The sequence below is a fragment of the Canis lupus genome, chromosome 1 (genome assembly GCF_011100685.1).
Source record: "Canis lupus familiaris isolate Mischka breed German Shepherd chromosome 1, alternate assembly UU_Cfam_GSD_1.0, whole genome shotgun sequence".
In the NCBI taxonomy this organism is placed as follows: domain Eukaryota; kingdom Metazoa; phylum Chordata; class Mammalia; order Carnivora; family Canidae; genus Canis; species Canis lupus.
In genome coordinates, this window is record NC_049222.1 from 108,745,461 (window position 1) to 108,764,413 (window position 18,953).

General features: G+C 42.8%; 1 protein-coding gene across 1 annotated transcript in view; it reads left to right on the forward strand.

Moving 5' to 3' along the window:
* The window catches only part of CARD8 (caspase recruitment domain family member 8), a 32,019-nt gene extending 13,066 nt beyond the window's left edge, over positions 1-18,953 (forward strand). Inside the window, 12 exon segments of the mRNA XM_038528395.1 lie at positions 416-519; positions 2,191-2,313; positions 3,919-4,056; positions 7,840-7,895; positions 9,811-9,961; positions 10,328-10,541; positions 10,543-10,558; positions 10,630-10,892; positions 13,423-13,548; positions 13,898-14,039; positions 15,362-15,406; positions 18,515-18,953. Coding sequence (XP_038384323.1) covers positions 461-519; positions 2,191-2,313; positions 3,919-4,056; positions 7,840-7,895; positions 9,811-9,961; positions 10,328-10,541; positions 10,543-10,558; positions 10,630-10,892; positions 13,423-13,548; positions 13,898-14,039; positions 15,362-15,406; positions 18,515-18,786 — 1,605 coding nt within the window. The 5' untranslated portion in view covers positions 416-460 and the 3' untranslated portion in view covers positions 18,787-18,953.

Here is an 18,953-nt window from a genome sequence, read left to right on the forward strand (position 1 = left end):
GTGTTGCTGCAAATTCTTATGTGGATTCCAAATGCCTCCCGGAGCTGTTTCTGTTTATGGGTAGCTGTGTAATTGTTGATTTTCATCAGTGGAATGGGGCTGGGGTCTCCTCTACCGCCATCCTGGTGATCTCACTTCTCTGATCTAGGAGCTATCTCTATATCTAGGAGCTATTCTCTATCACTTGTATTTGCACATAGAGGGTTAGATATGAAATAAAGCAGCATTTAAGGTTTATAATCTTTCTTGGTTTCTCTCCAAAGTGCCAGCATTACTGGAAACAATGCTACCGACGTATTTCTTTTGAACTGGACAATGAACGATTTTGTATATCCCGGACAGATACAACACTAACTTGTATCTTCAGGTTTTTCCAACTTATTTGAATACAATTTCCTTCTTTTTCTGTTCTCAGTGTTAATAGAGGTGTAATGGAGAGACAGACACACTGGCTGTTAACATGGAAAGAGATACATTAAAGAAAGAGATGCACAGATGCACAAGATGCCATCTGACACGGTGAGAGTATATCTATTAAGCCTTTGAGGGCTCTTGATGGTTTTGATTCTTCTGTATCTCATTATTGTTCCATGAAATACTGAGTACTATGGCTTTCTTTCTTTCTTTCTTTCTTTCTTTCTTTCTTTCTTTCTTTCTTTCTTTCTGTGTTTCTTTCTTTCTTTCTTTCTTTCTTTCTTTCTTTCTTTCTTTCTTTCTCTTTCTTTCTTTCTTCTTTCTTTTTTTAAAGATTTTATTTATTTATTCATGAGAGACACGAAGAGAGAGGCAGAGACATAGGCAGAGGGAGAAGCAGGCTTCCCGCAGGAAGCCCTCTTTTTTTTTTTTTTTTTTAATGAAAAGTCTCAGCTTACATTTTTTTAAAAAACATTTTATTTATGAGAGAGAGAGAGAGAGCAGGAGCCAGGGTGAAGGGCAGAGGGAGAATGAGAAGCAGACACCATGATGAACAGGGAACCCAGTGAGGGGCTGGATCTCAGGACCTTGAGATCACAACCTGAGGTGAAGGCAGATACTTAACTGAGTACCCAGGCACTCCGCTGCTCACAATTTTATGTATTCACTCTTCTCATCATACTTGAAGGGGAAAACCTGCTTAAAGGCACCAAGATGTATTACTTAGACTTCTTGTCTCCATTGTCAGGTAATAAAACCTTGCCTCTGACCACAATACCTTCAGACCTGAGCACAAGCGACTCTGTGGGTGTTCCTCCAACTCTTTCCCGGATGCCATGGCCATGCTTTTGACGATCTGATGGCATGAGTCAAACTCACTAAGCTGTATCCATGAGTGCTTCAGCTGCTCCTCATCAGCTGCTTTCCAGAGGGTCATGTCTTATCTGTGGCCAATTAATGCACATTGTTGCAGAGTCATAGAACTTGCAGTAATAAATCAGTTGGACCAAAGATTCAGCTACTATGACATATGTAAAATCCCCACATGCTAGGGAATTTGGAGGATCACTGAAGTGAGTTATTTTCTTTGGGAGCCTAATGTTTTCTAGCTTGTAAAGCTTGTTTTCTAGCTTTCTATACTAAGTAATATTACCCTTCTATAATTAATCATCACAAGGATTTGTGTCATATCCTTATTTAAAAGTTAGAAGACAGATATTTACCTCAGAGAGTGAAGCACCAATTTTGACATGAATGGAAGTTCTAAGAAATGGCAGTGCCAAGCTGTGGATTCTTATCTCTTTGGTCTCTGGAGTCAGGACAGACTCACCCTAAATAGATACTGCTTTTGGGGAAGTATAATTCATGCAGTGTTGTGCAACTTTATAAAAGTTTCCTCCTTTTTTAGGGCCTCTGAAGGATAGCAGTAGAGTAAGGAACATTCTACAACCCCCATGTTACTGGTACACAATATTGTTATACAAGTTATATGTGAGTCTATAGTGAGTCTTCCCAGGTATTACATATACATTGATGAACATGAAGGGTTAAGAATCAAATGTTGCATGACTCCTGAGGTGAGATCACTGTCTGCTGAGTGGAGAAGGAGAACAGTTAATACAGTGAAATAAGTGAATCCCAGGGTGGACATCAGAGATTGCATCTCTGAAGATGGAGCCTCTGATTTGTTACTTCCACTACATCACAGTGAAGAGACCGTCCCACCATCAAGTTCCTCACACAGAATCCAATGATAACTCCCTTGTGTTTTCCCAGGCCGGGTGAGTGTACCTGTGATGCAAGCACAGTGGACCAGCACTCAGAGAGCACCAAGCTGTCAGATGAAAGCCTGAAGTCCCCGCCCTCTTCTCATGACACAGACATTGATGACATTAATATGTAAGGGATACTATATTTGGGAGTGGGGAGGGGGAGAAGATTTTGGATCTTGTCCTTCTGTCTCATAGAGATTCATGAAAAGCCAAGACATTTAAATTATTTGTTTAAATGCCCACATATTCTTTCTTTTTTGTCACTATAATTTTTTATTTGAGATAGTTTAAGACTCATGGGAAGTAGCAACAAATGTACAAAAGAAGTAAAAATGAACAGTCTACCCAGATTCTCCAAATGATAATACCCTTTATAAAAATAGTCATTGTCAAAACCAGGAAGTTGACATTGACCCAGTACTATTAATTCGGATTACAAACTTTGTTTCAAGGCAATATTTGACAGCCTGGAAAATATTGCTGACAAGCTCAAGAAATCTTCTGTCCTGCTTTATCTATCCACCTCTTCTCAACGCAATGTTTCCACATAGGGGACCATGGCTAATAGTACTCCATGAAACACTTTATTTGGTTGAACCAATGCCACATACTCCAATGCCAGTCTCTGTTCAATTGGACTGTAGCAGATGATTCTGGTCAGGGCTATCAAGAGAAATCTTGCCACAGTAGGCGTAATTTCATATCCGGGGTGTCTAATATGGAAACCATTGGCTCTTTGTGGTGTTTGGACCACTTGAAATATGGCTAGTTCAAGTGAGGAACTGATTTTCTACTTTACTTACTTGAAATTTAAGTTTAAATAGGCACACTTGGCTAGTGGCTATCATATTAGAAAGTGTAAGTCTTGGCCCAAGGACATTCCCTGCTCCTAACCCCATCTTGATCCCAGCCAGCCAAGGGAGACCAGAGCCCAGCTCTCCAATATGAAGAAGAAGTCACCTAGCATAGGGCTTTCCTGTTCCACACCTGGATGAGGATCTCCTGTGGAAGAAAATAAGCCTGATATCCATCGTCTCCTTCCCCCCTAGTATTCTCACATGTCCGTCACTGTGAGGAAGCAGGAGGTGGAAGAGGAGCATTAGTACTGCGTGGATTCTTACAGCAAATACATAATCTCCACTGATGTCCTAGAATTTCAATCGATCACAGTAGAGTCCCATTCTCTTGGGCACAAATGATAGGTGAAGGCTGAATATAAGCTAGGAATCTTCTCTTCTTCCTAAGTACTCAATAAGGTCACTTAGGTCCACAGCCTAATACGAAACAAAACCTTCCAGCAAATACTAGGTGTTGAGAAACAACTGATTCTGCTTCCTGGACATGGAGAGAGCAATGTTGAGTGGGACACAGAGATAGGGTTAAATGCATTGTTTTTTTTTTTTTTAATTTTTATTTATTTATGATAGTCACAGAGAGAGAGAGAGAGGCAGAGACACAGGCAGAGGGAGAAGCAGGCTCCATGCACCGGGAGCCCGACGTGGGATTCGATCCCGGGTCTCCAGGATTGCGCCCTGGGCCAAAGGCAGGCGCCAAACTGCTGCGCCACCCAGGGATCCCCGGTTAAATGCATTGTAATGAAGGGCTTGAGAGAAGATTCTCCTAAAGACAAAGCATGGGGTCTAGGGCTTTTAACATAAAGTCATGTGGAGAGATTGTCCTGCCACCAGACCTCCATCTGTATTCATAACACAACTTTTGTTTTGTTTTCCAGACAGCATTATGGTGTAAAATTAAGCCTTATTGGTGATGAGATACCTCCGGAGATGCTTTCTAAAAATAAATTTTCAGAGAACCTAAGTCTGCTCCACACTGGTGTTGCACGTCAGTTTCGTAAGGACTTGCATTCCAAGTAAGAAGAATGATTACTTGGAAAAAGGTGATGGTAGTATTGGATTCTGTTCCTGGATATCACAGGGGCACATGAGAATCAGAGAGGTTGGGGTAATTTGCATAGGAATCGGGGAGAATGAACGAGCTTATCCAGTCTTACCAACAAATTCAGAAATTTCTGAATGAGGCAGGTACCTCTTCTTTCAGGAAGGTGTCTTTTTTTTTTTTTTTATAAAAGATTTTATTTATTCTTGAGAGACAGAGAGAGAGGGAACGAGAGGCAGAGACACAGGCACAGGCACAGGGAGAAGCAGACTCTATGCAGGGAGCCCGACATGGGACTCGGACCTGGGCCTCCAGGATCACGCCCTGGGTCAAAGGCAGCACTAAACCTCTGAGCCACTCAGGCTGCCTTTTTTTTTTTTCCTCAGGAAGGTGTCTTGACAAGCTATACACCAACAGGCAATAACTGATGCAAGGATCACTGTGTCATTGGTTGAGCTGGGAACCAATGCAAATAACCAACTAGGTGTTCTGGGAAACTGGCTGCTGATGAGGCTGAAGGATGGAATGAGGTCCCTGACATGGTGTGCTGGAGAATGTTCAACACCAGCCTCCCTAGGAGAGGGGGGAGAGCCTTTACTTACAGTATTTGCCAATTTCCATGGGGTGACTACTTCCATCATCGTGTATTTCAAAGTACAAACATGATGTCCTGTTAATACAGAGTTGGAAATAGTTGTGCAGTAGCCTGTTATTACAGAGTATTTTCCCTACACAGATAACATAATTGTAGATAACTTTAAGAGGGCCAAGGTATAGAGGTGCCTGGCTGGCCCAGTCAGGGAAGCATGCAACTTTTGATCTTGGCACCCTGAGTTCAAGCCCTGGTTGAGTGTAGAGATTAAAAAGAGAAAATTATGTACTTTTAAAAAAAAGCACCGAATATAGTATGATGTAGTAAAATGATTACAAAGGAATGTTTCAGCATTTATTACCTTTGTCAGTGATATCGTCTATCTCTCTCTCTCTCTATCATCTATCTATTTATTTATTTAATTAAAATATTTTATTTATTTATTCATGAGAGACACACAGAGAGAGGCAGAGACATAGAAGAGAGAGAAGCAGGCTCCATGCAGGAAGTCTAATGTAGGACTCGATCCTGGGGCCCCAGGATCACCCTCTGAACCAAAGGCAGAGGCTCAACAACTGAGCCACCCGGGTGTCCCAATATAGTCCATTTAAATGAAAATTTAAATGATTTAATTTATGATTTAATTTTTACTAATAGCCATGTTTAACAACCTACCCACAAAATCCCTGGAAAATTTAACATTCAGATACCATGACCTGGGATGAACTGACTCCCACTCACCAGTGCCTTCCTCCTAAGTTCCACCCTCAGCCACCACTGGACCCCAATGTGCACAAGCTCCATAAGCAAACAGAAGGCTATGTATTTACCCTCAGCTTGGCATGGGCCTAACATAATCCATGGCTGATTTTGTAGCCTCAGACAGCACCAAGACTCAGGAGGGCAGGTCAAGGTTCTCTCACATGGCTTGCCCAAAACCCTTTTGAGAAAAGAGCCACAGATTCTTTCTTTGAACTCCACTTCTCCTAATGTGTATTCTTTTTAGCCTTAGTCTATGTATCAATTTCTCTGTGAAAATTCCTCTCATGTTCAAGTGAATAGACATATCAAGGAATATAAGGAATCCAGGGATGAAGGATTACATACATACAGCAAGAAATCAAGAGAATCTCAGCAAACGTAAATGAAAGTAGACGACATTTCATGATGCAGTGGCAGCAATCATGCAATAACTATTGTACCCACAGAAATCAGTGCTTTTGTTCCTCTTTCATCACCCCCCTTCTGTGTATTGGGGGATTTTTAAAGCTTCCAAGGTGCAGTCAGTTTGGTCACCACTACTCTGGGGGCATGTATTGCATCCATGAGTCAATTGCTAATTCAGTACTTTTATTCCAACAGTCATCGGACACTAAGGAGTGAGTGAGTGTGTGAGTGAGTGAGTGAGTGAGTGAGTTATTTATTTATTTATTTGACCAAATGACCCCAAATGTTTATTTGACTAAATTCTATTTCATACATAAGCATGACAGCCTCCTCTATTAGACTTCAGCAGTTAAGAAAAAAACAAAACAAAATAAAACCAAAAAACCAAGCAGCCTCATCCAGAAAAGTGCAAATGCCAAGGGTGAGGGTCGTCTATAGTCTTACTGCAAGATAAATACACATTTTTTTAAAGCCCCCTCTCCTTCTGGCCATATCAACTTTCAATTCCAACCACTAAATATGACAAATTTTCCAAAAGTCATTTCTTATCTTCTCTGAGATTCTTAAAGCCATCATCATCCACCTCCGTTCGATTTTCCTGAATGACTTTAAGTAGGTCATCTGTAGAGTCTCCCTGAATGATGATTTCATCTTCTTGTGTTACTCAGGCACCACAGGAGAATTTTTGATCTAAAAAATTCTGTTTCTGTTTTAAAAAAATGTTTTTAGATTTTATTTATTTAAATATCTTTTATTTTTTTAACATGCTGTTACATATCTTTTCCCCCCTGGGAATGTTGGCAATCCTCACGTTTTGTGTCCCGTCTCCTTTTTTTTCTTTATTTGACCCTTTCTACCTCTCTTCTGAATTTCTTCTATTCTCCTTCCCCACTGTGCCCTGACCCTCACTTATCCAACTTCTTGTTTCCATGATTTTCTCCAGTAAGTTTTGGAAACTCATTTAGGACATTCTTCTCTAAGCACTGTGGACACTTAGCAACATTGGGCACATATGTTCACAGGGCTGTGTTGGTAATGAACAGTCCCACAGTAAAGGACTCAGAGTGGGTAGCATGCCTCTAACTAGCCCATGGGTATAGCCCCCCAGATCTTCTTTACCGTCATGCCCACTGGATTCAGAAAAAATAGCAGTCATCTCACAAAAACCAAGATGGTTACAGAACCCCTCCTCCACTACTGCCAGGTGAAATAACAAATGCCCAATCAGAGCCATTTAAACAAAAGAAGTTAGGTATGAGCACTTTGGATACTAGTATAATAGGAGAAGAGGCAGAATGGTCAAGACACATTTGCCTGGAGAGATCCTCTCTTAGTTCTACTCTCCGTATCCTAGTCATCTCTTTTTTGAGAGTCTAATGGAACTGTTCCTGAGAACATTCTGTGATGATGGAAATGTTCTGGGTGCCCAGGTGGCTCAGTGGTTAAGCGTCTGCCTTCATGCCCAGGTCATGATCCTGGAGTCCTGAGATCAAGTCCCACATCGGGCTCCCTGTATGGAGCCTGCTTCTCCCTCGATCTCTACCAATCTCTCTCTCTCTGTGTCTTTCATGAATAAATAAGTAAAATCTTAAAAAAAAAAAAAAAGGAAATGTTCTAGCCTGTGTTAGCCAATATGGTAGCCATTTGCCACATGTAGGTATTAAGCACTTGAAATGTGGATAGTATAGCTGAGAGCTCAATTTTAATTTAATATCATTGAATTTAATTTTAATTGAAAGTTTAAATGACACTTTCTGGATCATAGCCTTTGTTTGGGCAAACAGCTCTAGTTTGTAATCACGTCCTCCTCATTTCTTTTGGTGAACTGATAATTTTTTTAAAGAGTTTATTAAGATTTCATTAAGATTTTAAATAATCTCCACACCCAGTGTGGGGCTCAAACTCACGACCCCAAGATCAGGAGCCATATGCTCCATTGATTGTCAGGCACCCCTTGTGAAATGATTTCTAATATTTTTCTTATTTTTGACACTCAAGGGCCCAAACTGCCATGAAATGGACAGCCCAGAAATTGCCACTGCCAGAAGGATCAGGTAATTGTCTAATATAGACATGAAGCCAGGCACGTGTGTATTGGGCTGATAGAAATGTCCTGTGGATTTACATGGAGAAGACAATTTGAAGTCCTTTGTGGTGGTGACAATCAAAAGCAATTTTTCTTATCTGTAACACCATCCTCCCTACAACTTAAATGGGAATATGAAGTAGCTGTAACCTCGGATACTATATCTGGAATAGACTCCGTATTCCAAACACTCGATTACGGACATTAAACGCATTGTCTTCTGATTATCCATGGAAACTCTATGAGTGGATCATAGAGCCTCTATTTCAAAGACTAAAGAAAGGAACCCAAGGGGTGAGAAATCTCCAGCCACTAGGTGAGGTGTGGCAGCATTGGATTGTGTTTGGGTTCATTTAAAAGGGCCTGCTATCTTTTACCCTAATCCATGCTAACTAAGACTTCAAAAACTGAACAATGTATGATCTTTTGTGACATTTATACTCTGAATGGCTTTGGGCTAGGAAACATTCCTATTGTAAGCGTGTACTAGGGCTGGCCTAGCAAAATAGCCAGTCTAGGGGACTTAAACAACAGAAGGTAATTTTCTCATAGTTCTGGAGGCTAGAAGTCTCAGCTCACCTGCTGACACATTCAGTCTCTGGTGAAGGTTGTCTTCCTGGCTTGTAAGTGGCCACCTTCTCCTGGGGTTCACATGGCCTTTCCTCTATGTATCAAGAAAGAGAGTGAGATAGAAAGATTGGTCTCTCTTCCTCTTCATGTAAAGGACACCAGGACACCAGTCCTATTGGATTAAGAGTTCTTTCTTATAGCATCTGTTCACCATTAGAACTCTTTTATAGACTCCATTTTCAAAATCAGCACCTAGACCAGCACAAAATTTATCACCATTGGTTGGAAAACTTTACCCAACATGACTGTCCTACATCCTGTCAATACTTGCTCCACCTCTCTGTGCTCATTGATGGAAACTTTCCCACAGTATGTCAAAGCCATGTGAGATTCAGGAAAACAAGGGCACTGAATTGGCTGTATCTTGATGCTCAGTCCAGCTCCTGAGCTACCAGGCACATGGTGACAGGGTAACCTCATCTGTACTCACCTTAGTAGCTGACGTTGTGTGCTATTTTCTTGAGGTACCCAAATTCAGAGCAGTTCTATAAGGTCAGGTAGCATTAGTCTCTCCATCTTACACAGGAGGAAAAAAACTCAGAGAGTTTAGGTGACTGTTTGAGACTTTTCATTGTTCCTATACAAAATCCCTACTCTCTGTGAAATGAGATTCCCTCCTTTATAATTCTTGATAAACCGTAAACCAATTTTGTCAGAGCATAGTATATCAGAGACTTCTATTGTCCAAGATACAGATATTTGTTCTACGCCAATCGTCTTCTCCCAGAGCGTGGGCAGTGTGAATGGAATCCAGCAGCGCGTGTGTAGATGGTCTCCAAGCAGTGCTGGGAAGCCTTCCCAGTTGGGTGGTGGAACCGCTCAGGGAACCAGGGGATGGTCTGGGGTGCCTCCAGTTGGATGGTGGTGAACACTACAGTCAACCGGTGTGCTTTTGTGTCTTCAGCTTTTAGGGACTTGCCTTCCTTCACCAGCATCAGATATCAGCTGCTCCTTGGGTCCATGTAGAAATTTAGCTGCTGTGGTGCCTGGCTGAGGCAAATATCACCCCCAGCCAAAGCTGTCCATCTGGGCTTCCTTCTTAAATGTGGGAGTGCAGTTTCAGTAACAACAAAGAACATTCTCATGCCTTCCTTTTCTGGAGTCAAAGATCAAAGTGCCCTGTTCTTGCCACACATCCTTCTCTCTGACGTCTAGATTGCGAACAGCACATGTGCCATTGAACCTCCAGGGCTCCTTCAGATCAGGCCTTTTCTAAGAGTCTGCATTTGACACATGCAATGTTTATTTTTCAGAAGATACTAGCTTAGGAGTGGCGACACTAGTGCCCATCCAGGCTGCTCAACTGTCTGCTGGGGTTGAACCAGTTTGTAAAAGTTATCAGTTCCTGGGACCTGAAGGAAATGTGGATATTGAGTTGATTGATAAGTCTGCAAACAGATACAGGTAAGAATGGGAGACTGCTAATTGTTTCAAAGAATTCTACTATAAAGGAAGTAAATGCTGTGTGATATTTACTCATATACACCTACATGATAGGATACATGATCCATCCCTATGGACATCTGAAATTTTGTCAGTGTTCTCTGTATTCTATGCACTGAGTTGGTATTTTAATTTCAACATATGTAGAATACAGAGAAACTGGGGCCCAGAAAACCTAATGAAGTCCCCAGAGGTTCCTACAGTTGTGAAAATCACAGATGGGTCTTGCACCTGGCTCCACCCAAACACCACATCTCTCTGCACTTGTGTTCTTTCAATCAAAGTTCTGGGGTTAGCCAGCATGACTATCACTCTGGCTCTTTTCAGCGCCCACTTTCCTGCGGCTGGCTTCTATCTGTGGCCAGCGGTAGGCCTTGGCTTCTTGGTAACAGCAGCAGTGACTGTGAAGATTGCTTTTGATTCTTGGAATCAACGCCTGGGCCTGACATTACAGCACCAGGAGCAGTGGATGGCGGCAGGGCCTTTGTTTGAGATCTCTGTGGAGCCTGAGGGGGTCATTGCTGAAATCCACCTCCCCCACATCAGTCTCCCTCCCAGGTAAAGAGGGACGAGGGGAGGCAGTGGGCCAGTGGGAACGTTATCTGATGGGCTTTGTGGTTGTCCTACAGCAAATGAGGTCGATGTCTCTTGGTTCCAAGTCGCCCATTTTAAGGATGAAGGAATGGTCCTAGAACCGCCAAGCCGAGTGGAGCCTTTCTATGCCGTGCTGGAAAACCCCAGCTTCTCTCTGATGGGGATCCTGCTGAGATTCGCCAGTGGGACAGGTGTTTCTGTCCCCATCACGTCCTTGACACTGATCTATTATCACTTCCACCCTGAAGATATTAAATTTCACTTGTACCTCATCCCCAGTGACCCCTTGTTAACGAAGGTAAGGCTGGAGAAGCTGTGAGAATTACATGGCAGTTTCTCACCTTGGACCTTCCAACTCTGTATTAAACAGAAAAGTGAAGGCACAGCTTTCACTGATAGAAGCATGAATCACCCTCCCTGAGGTCATTCTGCAGGTGCTGCCTCTTGAGCCATGTGCAAGGATCTGCAATAGGAATTCTGTTCTTCTGAAAATGGAGCTGCCTTCTCTGGGTTTTACGGAGAAGGAAAATACGAGATGAGACTTATGGGGACTGGCAGAGAGTAATGCAGAGATTTCATTGAGGAATTTCAAAGTAATAGGATCTAATTTAAATACCCTCCCCAAACATACACGATACATGCACACCCCTCTGAAGTCTTTTCCCTGTGCAGTGGTATCTCCCTCCAGCACATTTGTGATAGGCTCAGAGTCCCCCAACCATTCCTGGGTTCGTGCTGAAGCAGATACACCGGTCTTTGTCGCTGGAGAGCTACTGCTTTCCCACATAAAGTATCACTTCTGTCCCTCATCCTGGATTGAGCGGTTCCAGGGGAAGCACACACACACACACACACATACACACACACACACACAGAGGTAGAGACATAGGATAACCCGTCATTGTTATAGTGATGTATTTGGTTATTTTAGTTCCAATCTCCTATTACCATAATTTCTTTTAAATGTGTCTACTCATTTAAAACACTTTTTTTAAATTTTTATTTATTTATGATAGTCACACACACAGAGAGAGAGAGAGAGAGAGAGGCAGAGACACAGGCAGAGGGAGAAGCAGACTCCATGCACCGGGAGCCTGATGTGGGATTCGATCCCGGGTCTCCAGGATCATGCCCTGGGCCAAAGGCAGGCGCCAAACCACTGCGCCACCCAGGGATCCCTAAAACACTTTTTAAAAAGATTTCTAGAATGTAATCTTTACCCTAACCTGGGGCTCGATTTCAACACTCTGAGATGGAGTGACATGCTCTACTGACTGAGCCAGCCAGGCACCCCTAAAATAATTCTTCATCAGAGATGGCACTGTCTTTCCTCCTTCCTTTGCTTTTTATCCCTGTGGAGCTGTTACTCTTTACTACCATGTGTGTAGTGACTCCTTGAGAGCCCATTGCCTCCCTCCCCTGCCTCTGCCCCACCGGAGTTTCATTCCCTTCCTGATACAATTTGAAAGTTTTCTTCCACTTGATCTTCCAATTCCAATTGGTGTATCAGCATTGGACATCCTTCCCTTCAAACGGATATACGGATTTCTTTTAACATGAATCAAATAGGCAGATAGGGCAGCCCGGGTGGCTCAGCGGTTTAGCGCCGCCTTCAGCCCAGGGCCTGATCCTGGAGATCTGGGATCGAGTCCCACATCGGGCTCCCTGCATGGAGCCTGCTTCCTCCCTCTGCCTGTCTCTCTCTCTCTCTCTCTCTCGTCTATGAATAAATAATAAATAAATCTTTAAAAAAAAAACAAATAGGCAGATAATTGTATTGCTCCCTAATTTTCACAGTAGACACACCTTGTATACAGCACCCAGATCAAGAAGTGGAACATCACCAGCTTCTCCTTCCCCTTCCTGCCTCCTTCTAATCAATACCCATCAAGAGCATTTACTAACTGGACACTTACACTGTAATTGATCTTGATAGTGATTCTTGCTCGTTAATTCCGTAAAGTGTCTATTGAGCTGTCGCTGAGACTCTCAAATGCTGTTATTATTTTGTTGTTTCAGTTCTATTCTGTGTCTTTGGAGGCTCCTCGAATAGTTCTGAAGGCTCCTCTGCTCTGTTTCTGGGCCTCTCTGGTGATGTCACAGCTGTATTGGTGCACAGGTAGTAGAGCATTTCATGGGGCAGCAGCCTTGTGATGCAGGGAAGTCGTCTATACCCTCATCCCTCATAGATCCAGCTGCAGACTGGGTGGTCCCCTGCCAGGGCAAACAGAAAGAATTGTCTTTGTCTGAAGCTTTGAGGAGCACTCAGACAATTCCTGCCACATTATAGGAAGAATGATCAATCTATACAGAGATTTGTGATAAAAAGAATTGCCTTGGGAGGAGGCACCTGGATGGCTCAGTTGTTTAAGCTTATGACTTTTCATTTTGGCTTAGGTCATGATCTCAAGATCACGAGATGGAGCCACCAAGTCAGGCTCTGCTGAATGTAGAGACTGCTTAAGATTCTCTCTCCATTTAACACCCCCTCCCCCCGAAAATAGAAATAAATCCCTTGGCTCTGAGATAACCACCAGTAAAATTTTGTTAATACATCCTTCCATGGGGCACCTGTATGACTTAGTCGGAGGAGCATGCAACTTTGAGTCTCAGGATTGAGTTTGAACCACCCATTGGGTGTAGAGATTTCTTAAAAATAAAATCCTAAGAGAACTATATCTCCTCATGCACAGAGGCATAAATCTTTACATCATTTGAATCATATCATACATGCTACTTATATAACATATGGAGGACTTTGTGTGCCACTACCTTTGCTTTATTACTTTTAGCTTTGTCCTCTGATTTGCTTCTGCTTCTTCCTCAAGGCAATAGATGATGAAGAAGCTAAGTTTCATGGTGTGCGTCTGCAGACCTCACCCCCAGTGGACCCCCTGAATTTTGGTTCCCGTTATATCGTGTCCAGTAATGCTCATCTGGAGATAATACCTGAGGTTGGTAGAATTGAATCTAACTCAGATTTAACTCAGGCTTCAAAATGTTATGTTCTTCGGAAAACAATGGAAGACTAATGCAGGGTCAGTAGCTCCGGTGATTATTCTCTGAACCACACCCTGATAAAAGCTTGGCTACCTTTCCTTTCAGGGATAATACTATTTCTGAAAATTGTAACCTTAAAAGCTGTTGACCTTCCTCCCTCTTTTCACCCTCAACCAGCTATGAGACTGTGTAGGAAATGATCATAATTCAGTGGCCAGTTCACTGTTGGCAAACAGGACTTTCCACACATACCCCCTCCCTCCACCCCTTGATGCTGTGATTCAAGTGGTGTGTTTCCTCTAGGAGTTGAAATTATCCTACAGGAGTCCTGGAGAAATCCAGATATTCTCCAAAGTCTATGCTGGGAGGATGAAGGAACCAATCATACTTGAAATTGCTGAAAAAAGACACAAGACTTTGGTCTGGCGCACTTTGGTGAAGCCAGGTAGGTGACAATATGAGTCTAAAATTTGGGGGGAGGAAAAAAAAAAAAAAATAAAATAAAATAAAATAAAATTTGGGGGGAGGAAAAAAATCATGCACCTCTCTCCCCTTGGTTGTAGTGTAGTGTGTCAGAGGAGAAGGTCTGTGTATGGTCCCAAGTACAGTTTATTTTATTATTTTTTTATAGAATTTTTATTTATTTTTTATTTATTTATGATAGTCACACAGAGAGAGAGAGAGGGAGATAGAGGCAGAGACACAGGCAGAGGGAGAAGCAGGCTCCATGCAGGGAGCCCGATGTGGGATTTGATCGCGGGTCTCCCGGATCGCGCCCTGGGCCAAAGGCAGGCGCCAAACCGCTGTGCCACCCGGGGATCCCCAACTACAGTTTATAGTCAATGTTGTGTTGAAAAAAGTGTTGGCACTGGTCTTCTGTGCCTGGGATAGAGGTGGCTGTTGGAGTTGAAAATTGGAACCTCTCCTACCTAGGAGATGATGCACAGGAGATGCTAATCATAAGAATCAGAAGGTGCATAAACTTGGTTTAATCCTGTCTTTTGGGCAATTTTATACTTGTTGGCATAAATGGAGACTAAGCAGCTGCTGAAGGAGGGAGGACATAAAATGTCTCAGAACTTTAAACAACAGCAGGACTTTTAGAAAGAAAGCATAAGGCCATGTTGAAGGCTTAATGATAAACACTAGTTATTTTCCCAAATGGTTGCTCCAGTCAGCAAATGTCCCACCGACTTACAAGTGTGTTCAACTTACAAATTCTGAACTATCAACAATTTCAGTGTTCTAGAGTTTAAAGAATATCGACACTTATTGATCAAATGTACTCACTCAATGATGGCATTTCATATCAAAAATACATTTACCTAGAGGATAATGATGAACAGTATGATTATTTTTACCGTACCTTTCGCATTTCCTCACATTGACTTCTAAATAGAAATAGAAATAAAAGGAAAAATGAGTTCCCTTGTTGGATGCATTTCCTTAATACGCAAGTAAGTGATCTTCTACTTAATTGGGTGCCATTGGTATATGATGTTTCAATGGGATCTTTAAGTTAAGGAAGTGGAGTTAAATTACTTCAGTGGGTTACATCAAAGACCAGAGAAACTACAGGGTTGCCTGAATGGCTCAGTCAGAAGAACGTGTGACTCTTGATCTCGGGGTTGTGAGTTTGAGCCCCATGTTGGCTGTACAGATTACTAAATGAATAATACAAGAAGAAACCACTTACAAATAAAGAAAAGAACACCTAGATAAAGGTATGTGGTTCATTTCATTCTCCAACTTCTCCTCCTTTCCTAGTGGATCTCCAGTTTCATTCTGCAGCAGCCCCTCCTCCTCTCTCAGGTGAGTGCAATGCTTCCACCAAAAGTCAGAAGGATGTGTCTGATTTCAGGAGGTGTTTGAGTGGTGTGATGTGGCTCAATAAGAGATCATACCTTCTCTTCATTTACAAAGACCCAGTGGTGTCAGAGACAAAGAAGGAGCCTGAGCCACTTCAGGAGCCTCACCCAAACTTGTGAGGGGGTGTAATATGCAGACTCTGAGCATGCAACCAATCTTATTGGGGAACACATATTGCATCTGATGAACTATAGGTGAAAGTAGTTTGATATGGCGGGACATGAAACTTTAGAGGGAGGAAGGCCCCATGAGACCAGAGAGGCAGGCAAGAAGCAGACGTTGAAAGTATAAGGATGATGGTTGAAATCTTTTGGACATTAGGCCGAAGGCCAACGGGGGAATTTTGCAGGGTAGGTAGCAATGCATTCACTTTTCTCAAGAGTGTGGATGAATGTGGGCAAGGAACGGACAGGAAGTGGGAACCGGGTTATGAGACTGCTGTGAAAATCAAGAACAGGGATTAGCTGGGCATTGGTTAAGGTTCCTGGAGTTGGTAGGTAGCAGAGAAAGAAATGATTCAAAGTAAGGAGTCAAGAGGCACCTGGCTGCTGGCTCTGTTGGAAGAACTTGTGATTCCTGATCTTGAGGTTGTGAGTTCAAGCCCATGTTGGGAATAGAGATTACTAAAAAAGTAAAATAATAAAGCCTTTTTAACATAAGTAAATAAAATAAGGAATAAAGAACAAGGGACTCCCTTCTGCCTTCCATGTTGTTGGCTTTGACTGTCAGGCTCCACATAGTAAAAGTGACAGTCCTCCTATCTCAAAACAGATCATCCAGGAGGAGAAAGATAGCATCTCCTGATGCCCCTCAGTGAAGAGAAGACTCTCCTCAGGTGTCACATTGGCTTGAAATGGCAATAGACCCATTTCCTGGCCAGCTGGTGGTGTTGTCAGGAGGTCCAGAGAGGCAGACTAGCTAAAGAAAATCAGGCCCCACACCTGGAGTCGCAATTGGGTTCCAACCCAACCACAGATCTTGGGTAAGCATGAGCTAAGGATGATTTCACAAAGAAAATGAAAAGGATTTATGCAGGTGGTGAGTGTGTGGCACCAGCAAAAGGTCTCCACCCTTCCTATTATGCAAGCTCTTGAGCAAGAGATATCTGTCACCCGTTGTCACAAGATAAAGCTGAGCCTGGTTTTCTCTCTCTAGAAGACCTTTCAGATGCTGCTGCCAGCCCACATCTTTGCCAGCCAAATCTCCATTCTGGCCACCATGCACTGTGAAGCATGACATCTCTCTTCCTCTTTTTCCCTTTTGGCCTGGTGGCATCTTGTATTTCATACAAGATCCTACTCCTTCAGATCTTCTTTTGATACTAAGTCTTCTGTGAAGACTTTGCTTTAAAGTCTAGTCATCCTATCCTTTCTGACCCAAAGGCTTTGGTTGCATTTTTTCCTCATGAAATCAGGGTAATTAAAAGGATCATGATGGCAAATGCAACTTACTGACTGCCTGTAGCATGCCAAATATTCAGGTATGTATATTTGTGCTTTATATACCCCATTTCTGTCTATCCCTGTGAATAAACTTTGACTTGCTCCCCCACAGAATCATGGAGGAGGTTTGGAGCTAACATGGCAATGGCTGTTACTTCACACACCCTGCACTCATGGGGTTTCTATTCCAGCAGGTGGAAACAACAAAGCTGATTGCACAGTGCTTATCAAAATAACAGTTGTGGATGTGTTCCAAAGGAATATTAGGGGGGTTTAGGAGAGAATAATACACGGGCTCATTTCGAACATTGAGTGAGTTAAAATGTTTCAGAGTGCATCCTAGAGAGGGGTAAAAAGGTGAAGTTTATGTCCAGTTAAGAAGATTGAGTATAAGTTGTTAAACATTGGGTAAGATGACCACAACCAATGCAGCGAGACTAGGTTAAGATGAGAATCTTTCTGAAAACAGAAAACTGATTATTCCAATTGAGGAGTCATCAAAAGTACAGTTCCAATGACTTTTCAATATAAGCACCAAGACATCAGAGAAATCAGATCATTAAATTAAACTGTTTGGTTATAGGAGCAGATGACTGGACATTAACGATCTGTGCCATTGTGTTAAGAACGAAAGTTCTAAGTGCGTAAGTTATAAGTCGGAAGCATTCATACTTTTAGCTTCTAAAGTGGCTTAGTAAGTTAAGCATCCAACTCTTGATTTTGGCTCAGGTCATGATCTCAGGGTCATGAGATTGGGCCCTGAGTTGGGCTCTAAGCACAGCATGGAGCCTGCTTAAGGTTCTCTTTCTCCCTCTGCCCTCCTCCCCCTGCTGGAGCTCTCTCTCTCAAAAAAAAAAAAAAAAAGAAAAAAGAAAAAAAAAGGCTAAAACAGTCATGGTAGAACTGAATGAACTGAGAAACAAGAAAGTGATGTGATTTGGCCAAGGTCACACAGGTATTACATATGGGAACCAGCATGAACCCTGAGTCAGCATGAGGCAAAATACCTTCTTCTCTCCAGTGATCCTGGTATACACTTTTAAAGAAGATCCCTGAGGGTGGGGAGCTAGTCTAGACCACCTGCACCTCCGGTATCATGCATATCAATGTATGAACTTGAAGGGTGTTAGAAGATGAATAGATGAGTGTACAGCAAAATAGAGCCTCTTCAGGATTCCAATGAAAACTGGAAAGTAATGATGGAGAGGTGCTCTAAGCTTGGAGGGAGGGGATGGGATGGGATTGAAGTAGAGGAATCATTGAGTTTCCCTAAATTCATAGACCCATGAAAATGGACTGGGAATCCTGAAGATGTGCATGTAAGGTCTGTCTGGGCAACATGCAAAAGAGAATGAACATTATCTCCACAGAGAATTATGTCTTTAAGGGCCATCTGGGTGGCCCAGTCAGTTAAGCATCTGGCTCCTGATCTCAGTTCTGGGTTTGATCTCAGGGTCATGTGTTCAAGCCCTGAGTTAGGCTTCACACTGGGCATGGAGCTTACTTCAGGGAAAAATGAAAAAGGAAATATGTCTTATGTCTTATGTAGCTTGTGAACTCCATAAGAGTGCTATCCCTTTCTGAGTCTTCAACTCTTCCTTCTGCCCAGGTAAGGCCTTTCTGAAGGAGCACCGCAGGCAGCTGCAAGCCAGGCTGGGAGACCTAAATGGAGTACTGGATGACCTTCAGGACAGTGAGGTCTTCACCGAGGAAGAGAAGGAGCTGGTGCAGCAGTGCCCTACACAGCAGCGGAGGAATGAGACCCTGCTGAGGATGGTGGAGAAGAAAGGGCACCAGGCCCTGGGGGTCCTCTTCCAAAGCCTTCATAGAAGAGATCCTTACCTGATGTCCTACCTCAGCCAGCAGAGTTTACAACAGTGACTCAGGTGGATACTCACGAAGAGAGAATCCAGTGTTCTCCATTGAAAATGAACAAACAGGGGTGCTTGGGTGGTTCAGTGGATTAAGCATCTGACTCTTGATTTCAGGTCAGGTGTTGATCTCAGGGTCATGATGTTGAGCCCTGCATTGGGCTCCACGCACAGCTT